We start from the raw sequence: 7176 nt of genomic DNA, 5'->3' as shown, positions 1-7176 counted from the left end.
CCCACCCCTCCCGAAAAGGCAACTGATCTCGCCGCTATTCCCCAAGTTGTGGGCACGGAAGCCCAAGGACCTACGGCTGGTTTGGAGAATAGGCGGCTGGGCATGAGTTGCAACGTGCTTGCTGCGACTAGTGTTGAAGGGCAACCCTGCCTCTAAGCACAACTAAGCTCCCTTTACTGTATGCATTAACGGTAGATAATTGCTGGACACCTATTTGCTCACGTGGGGGCCAAGTATAATACAATTGTCTACAGTATTAGTGCATGCGGCAAGTGGGGCTTGTTCGTGCTTGCATGTGGTGTCGCCTCGGAGCGCAAGTTGCAGCACAGTGCGTTGCAATGTATTAACGGCAGGCCGCCTCCTCTCACAACCAGTCCCAGGACCTCGGGCCGGTGTGCCCAGTGTGCCTAAAAACCCAAGAGGATGCCAGCTGCATTTTTGAAGAAATCTTTTCCTATGGCTTTTCCAGCGACGGTTCTCAAAAGGGTCTCCCTGCATTAACATCGCAGCAAGGGATGACTGCTAGATGCAGCTTCTATTATCCGCTGCACACCCACTAGCTTATTTAGGTAGGCGTCGTGCTTCCACATTTGTTATTTCGCTCCCTCCCTCACACAGTTGTTGAATATGTTTCATGACGGATTTCTTCCCATACGATACAAACAGCTCCTTTAATAGATTGCTTGTTCTGGTCAAGTCCCGATCGTGCCTGCGCGTGGGAGTACTGCATAGGAATGCCATGTTGGAGCTGCTTTGTAGAAAGCTCCAATGTTGATGCAGCAGTTTCCTGTTTCCCTGTAGTGTTCCATTGATAAAATATATTATTTCGAAGCCTCCAGGAGCTGCAGTTGTTGGCACTCCTAAGCATTGTACCGCATCTCCCACCTCAAGTTCCGCGCCACCGAAGCTGCATTTTTTCGTCGGGAGTATGCCCAGGATGCCCTGCTCATCCCGTAGCGCATCAACCATGCAATTGCTCATCTTACGGGGACCATCGCCTTCGCACGATCTATGCCCTTCAGCTTCAAGGAGATCTTGTCAGCTAGACTCCGGTCATATGATCCCCATATAAAGCCAGAAAAATGAACAAGGAAGTGGCGGCCAACAAGGTGCAAGTAACACCTCGGTGGCCGTGGCCTTGTGCCGGCACAGCGTAGTGCACTGCTTGGCGCATCAGAGCCGTGTTTCCGTTTTATTTTTCGCCCTTGACGCGAATCATCGACCAACGCTGTGAGAGTAAGCCAGGGGTTCCCCGAAGTGTGGATGCGAGTTAGGGACCACCTCACCTGTACAGCGCGTTATACAGGTTATAACAGAAGCAGCCTTACCGTTGATTCAGGTATGTGCAAATACTCTGGGTTGGGTTGGGTTCGGAAAGGAAGGCAATATTTCCCTCGGGCAATGTTGGGGGCTAATGGCATTGCTGAGTTCATGAGCCGTGGGTCAACGCCCCAACGCACGTGCCCGCTGACTTTCCTTCCCTTGTAGAAATTTTTAGGGGCGTCCTCAGAACATTTGGCCATTAACTGACAGAAGAACACAGAGGTCGGAAGGAATGGAACAGCAGTTTAATTAGCGACGGCAAAAACTGGCACCTCTATGAGGATTGTCACTCGAAACCAAGAATTCTCCTCGACAACCCGAATAAACGTCTCCGTAGACTTCCTATCACTGAGCAAGCAAGCTGCCTGTATGCCTAGGAAGTGCCAGCCATCCTGGGCCACTACGCCTATCTGTCGCCATTCCCTGGCCTCCTGAAGCAACTACACATCTTCACACCGGAGACACTATGAGCAGGCCTGTTTCCTACTGCGTTGGTCCACATAACCCAAAACAAGGCTGGCAATCCAGAGAGCTCGTGCTGAACCGTGTGTAAAAGTTCCACCAGTTTTTGAGGGCCTGTGCTGCATCATCTGGGTGCAGCCAACAGCTGGGGAACCGAAACCGCATACCAGTCTCCCTGTGACAATTTTTTGTAGATAACACAATTACAATTGGGCCACTGGCCCAACAGCATGGCTTGACAGGAGGATGTAAACTTGCAATATAAGACGCACGCTACGTTGAGGACGCCTAACCAACAAGCATCCCACGTTGCCTGAATAGGGAGGAGGTGGAGCTACTGAACATGGAGTTGGGCAGCCTGCAGCTGCGGTAAGTATTTGGTGTGCAAACTCCTTCCGCTCGTCAGCGTCGTACGTAGTTCCGTACGACGCTGACGAGTTACAGCTACAAGTCTGCTGCTGCCAATGCATATGCCGACACTGAGATCCATCACTCGCCGGTAGTGAACATTCCACATTCCGACCCCAGCAGGCTAGGCCAAAACTGATACTGAAACGTTCCCAAATTATTTAATCGCTTCAACGACCGTTCCGGTGGGTAAAACTTCACTGTTTCGTGATATCTGTACGTTTCCCGAATGTGTCGAACGACAGATCCCTTTTAGACCTACCACCTCGCAGATTTGCTTTTCTGATGCGGCATGCCTTCACGAACGAATAAGTATAACAACAGCGGCGACCTCATTGACATATCAGCCGCTTTTGCGCGCGTAGCAAGATGCAGGGATGTAGTGCACAGTGCAGCCAACTCGAAGGCCTACACTCATTCCTCTTTACTCTTTGGCTTATTGATGCAGTGAGCCACATAGTATACTCCCACATGGGGGGGCAATGCAGGCGAAGAATATATGGTCGTTTTGCTTCGAAGTGTTTCGTGACAAGCAAAACGCCGGCCATTGCGCGCAAGCCCGTTAAGCTCTGCCCAGACCGTCCAAACACCTATGCCCGTTGTTCACAGGGTCCAATTGCTTTATAGAAGTCGTGAAGAGAGGTAAATCACATGAATTGGAAGATCCCTAACGCATGCGCATAAAACGATCGCGTATTACTGTGGACTCCCCTCTAGATCCTACTTGACGTTGCGCCGTGCATCCGCGGTAAAGCATGTCAGCGCCTGCATCGTAGACAGTCACCAGCTCACCAATCCGCAGAGGGGTCGGCTCCTACGTAAGTGCTGTCCGTTAACTGGTGGCCTCCAATAGGTATGTTTGCCCTCTGTCTGTCCTCGTCTGTACCCTGTTGAATGGCGCCTTCCCGCTTGAGGCCATGCATCGGGCCAGAAGCCCCAGTCAAAAGTTGGGAAAGCCCTGACTGGGGCCATAGCGACTGACCACCCTGCCCAAAGAGGCTGTACTCTCTATAAGACCATCGCACATTTGCCAAGGTTCCTGCTGCGTCACCCCATGACTGGCGGGGAACTGGATGAGGAACACCTGCAGGACCGTGGGTGAAGGAAACCTGCCACTTTGCCGATCTATTTGCCGAAAAGCCAGCAGTAGTACCTTCCGAACCCTCTAGAACGTCATGGGAAGCGGATTTCCCTTCGGACGAAGCACTCCAAGAGAGCGTCGCGGGTGTAGGCTGGATATCCTGTCCTCCAGAGAGCATCGAAGGCTCTGGAGAGGCGAGTTTTGGGCCGGAAAATGCTGGCGAAGGGGCCTGCAAGTTGTGGCCTCTAAAGTCCATGAACGGTGCACGCGCAGAATAAGAAGCTGGCGCAGCACCTTGCAGGGGTTGTTCACGAGGAAGCCAGTTTAAAAGCGGCCGTTGAAGCAGTGCCCGTGGCCCACCAACTGCCTGATGGCTCTGGACAGCCGGCGGAACTGTGAGGGTGCGTACATGAGGAAGCTCCAACGGCCTGCCTTGAAAATCCTGTGACGAGACGTGCACCCCAGGCCTCAAGAGTGGTGACGACGGAGGGAGCGCCTCGAGGGTTCCACCACTCTGTAAGGAAGAAGCAGGTGCCGCAGGATCCTGGTAGCCGAGTAACCGTTCTGAGGCTTGAGAGCGGGGTGAAACGACTGGATGAGTCATTATCTTCTGGACTTTTATTGCTGTTGAGCCCGGGAATGCAAGAGAAGGCCGGGTCCCTGGAATTAATCCTCCCTGGTGCTGTAAGTGTGGTCGCAGCCCATAAGGCTGCACATGCGAAGGAGATTCAATCTGTTGCTGTGCCGTGTCTTTTTGCACTTGTGGTGGGATACCGCCAGATCTGCGGACAGCTTCAGCGATTTCCTCCACTGAGCTCTGCAGAGGGGGTAACGGCTGGCCGGCCATCTGATGGTGGTGCTGCCCGAGGAGTGGATTCACTCCCAGGCGTTCCTGGATCAGTACTATGTAGAATCTTAGTGAGCCATCCCTAGCGATGTAACTGGAGTGAACCCGGTACAGGGCTTTAAGAACACGTAGCTGCCGTTCGCACCCAGTCCCTGCCAACCTTTGTGGGCTTTCCGCAGCCCTTAAGAGCTCTCCCAGGACAAGCCCACAGAAATTTTCCGTCATTTCTGCTGTTCGCAAGATAGCTGTCATCTTCGTCCTATACTTAATATTGCGAGGCCTCTCGGTAAATGGTCGAGGTTCCTTAAGCCTATCTATCACCTGTATCAGTTCGCAAATCGCTGTGCGATGCTCTTCAAGCTTGCCCTCGTACCCGCCGTATTCTAAGGCTTCTAACCCCAACGCCATAAGAGCATCTCCCACCATTAGTCGGAAAGGTTCTAGATGCTCCTGAACGAGGGAAATTGCCCCCAAATCGAGTGCCAGCAACCTAAGCACTTCATACGTAAGGCGCAGGCCTTCACTCGCATTCAGCGTCGGCAGCAAGGATCGGCACAACGATGCATCATTCGCCATCCGCTGGAGCAGGTTCACAACCTGTTGCTCAACATGTGGAGGTAGGCGTCTTTGTTTCCATAGTTCCAGGAGATTTCCATGAAGCTGTCCCTCAGGTTCCGCACCGAAGTCTCCTCTAGCTTCCAGTCCCCCAACTGCCCCACCAACACATGGTTCTGTGGATCCTCCCCCTACGTCACCTGACATACCCTTGCCCACATCGTATTGTAAAGCACTCTCAACACCAACTGAAGAGTTCCTGTGTTGCAGTGGCTCTTTGGAAATCCCTACTGCTGGTGTAGAAATACCAGGCCTCCTCGGAGAACGGTGTTGACTGGGTTGTCCAAAGGTGCCAGAAGCCGTTGTCGATGGCAGCCGTTGTCTTGCAGCCCTTGCCTGCTCCTCATAGCCTTTGAACCCTCGTGTTGCGTCGCCTTCTCCGGAGGTTACTTTGAAGCCTCCAGCCTGCAACGCCTGCACCTCCTCTTCATCGGGATTTGTATCCCCGTCGCATGGTCTATCGCTCCCACCCGCTAGGGATCTGATCGACCCAACCACTTGACGCCTCTCCCTCTCAAAGTTAAAGCAACGCAACACAAGGTAGGTGGTCGCCAAAGAGGTAAAAGTTAAGCCCAGAAGATAGATCCAAAGGGGATAGGAGTCCCTGTTGTTGTGGGGGCGCCGTTCACAAAGTGAACCGCAGTCGATCATAGATTTCCGTGCTGACACTGAGCCGATCCCCCATTCAATGCTGCCAACAGGCAACAAACCAACGTCGATGTTTGGACGTCCCTGCGATTCCATTTGACCTGAACAAACCTCTCACGTGCGCGGAACCAGAAGAGCGGAACCAGAAGCTCTAATCTTATTCCCCCTGTTCCGCTGTTCCGCCGCTACATGCGGTTTGGAGAGCAAACTGGCATTATTTTGGAGCGCATCTAGTAATTCCCGGCGTTGCTCATCACATGCGTACTTGAGCAACACATCGACGCGATGAACTGAAAAAACACTCTGTCTCTGGATCGTGTTATCTCATTAGTGTGCCCTGGGAGGGGTGTGCGGTTGTTACTTTGCAAAGACAAAGGGACTTGTCACAGCAACTGCCTGCCACCAAAAGCAATGCGCTACTGCCTCGGTCGATGCATTGCCGCCTCACACGAGAAGACCCACGAAAACGCAACCCCATGTTTATAAAAATAGAACGAAATGTTAACTGGCGGGTTGCAGATCCTAAATTCCTTCGGGGTCAGCGGACCACTTCTCGGCGAAGATAATGCAAATAATGCTCTCCAATCTCCGGCGTCATTGGCTGACCAGGGCGCCAACGGATGCGGTTGAGTGACCCTTTGCAAGGCCTGGCAAGCAAATCGAATTCTTGTACATGAAAAATGTATTCTAGTTCTGTCGAAGCACTGGTGTGCTCTAGTTCTCTTGGACTTGTCTTTGACGCTGCGTTGCCACAGCCTGTTGCAAAATGATGTGTGCTGCGTCTGAAGTTGGCGTCGTTGCTTTTCCTTGCTTCTAAGCTAGTGCCAATCAAGTGTTAAAATATTGTCTATGGTTTCTGAGATCGCCAAAAGGGGGGGGTTGGATTGTTTTTATTTGGGCTTGCCGTGCAGCAAGAGGCAGGCGATGCACAAGTGTGTGCTGCTACACATCACAGGCCTGTTCTATAACGAGAGTCCTCTGCCTGCGATCCAGTTAAAACGCTTAAGGCAAGAGCAGCTGATATCTCCCCAGTTTCCAGGAATCCTGTGCGCAGAGCCGCATGGGCCTGGGGTAGTGAGGAGAGAGGGCGGTATTTCATGAGTTGAAGCACACCTTAAAGCTCATGCTACGGGGCCATCCCATTTGCAAGCGTGTTCAAGTCCATTCTGATGCATGCACTAACACGGTTGGCAGTTGTTAAGATATCAAGGCCACTCTCTAATTGGGCACCTTGTGCCAAGTTAGAAAATGGTCGTAGACCAACTTGGGGCAGGCCTTGCCAAAGAAGACGAGGCCCGCATAAAGCGGGCTGCATGGGTTGCATACACGAGTCTCCACCTACTGCCTTACGAGATAACGGTGTTAGATGTAGCCGTTCACCGCCCACCAAATCTTCTTGCGGTAGCAGGAATCTTATTCTGCAGGACATAGGAGCGATAAGCGGGGGCCAGTGGCTTTGCGTGCGTGGCGAAAATGCCGCAAAAAGCATGTAGAAATAGCCACGCTCAGTTTCAAAATAATTCCTACTAATATCTATGGTACATGCTCCTCTGCAAATAAAAGACGGGAGAGGTGCAGTTTATACGCGAGAGAGTTGGGTAGTTTGGAAGCAAGGAGTGGTCCTTGTACGCGTTTTGCTTGTTTGACACCACCCGGCGTGAAAAAATGAACTTGATGGCACACCCCACGTGCTAAAGGATAAAGATCGAAAATTCCCTGCTCATTTCTGGGATGCAATGCAGCCGCATATTCAGGGTACTAGCCGATGTGAGACTGCAATTAAGCTGTATCG

At 52.1% G+C, this 7176-nt stretch overlaps 1 protein-coding gene across 1 annotated transcript; it reads right to left on the bottom strand.

Moving 5' to 3' along the window:
* Window positions 1-2981: 2981 nt before the first annotated feature.
* EAH_00057150 (hypothetical protein, conserved) lies at window positions 2982-5480 on the bottom strand (the record flags this gene model as incomplete). Its single annotated transcript, XM_013393756.1, has 1 exon — window positions 2982-5480. The coding sequence occupies one exon, from the start codon at window positions 5478-5480 to the stop codon at window positions 2982-2984; it is 2499 nt and encodes an 832-aa protein (XP_013249210.1).
* Window positions 5481-7176: the final 1696 nt, after the last annotated feature.

The sequence above is a fragment of the Eimeria acervulina genome, genomic scaffold (assembly GCF_000499425.1).
Source record: "Eimeria acervulina Houghton genomic scaffold, Eah_scaff1212, whole genome shotgun sequence".
NCBI classification, from domain to species: Eukaryota; Apicomplexa; class Conoidasida; order Eucoccidiorida; family Eimeriidae; genus Eimeria; species Eimeria acervulina.
The sequence above is the reverse complement of the archived record's forward strand: the minus strand, read 5'-3'. Positions and strand labels throughout refer to the sequence as shown.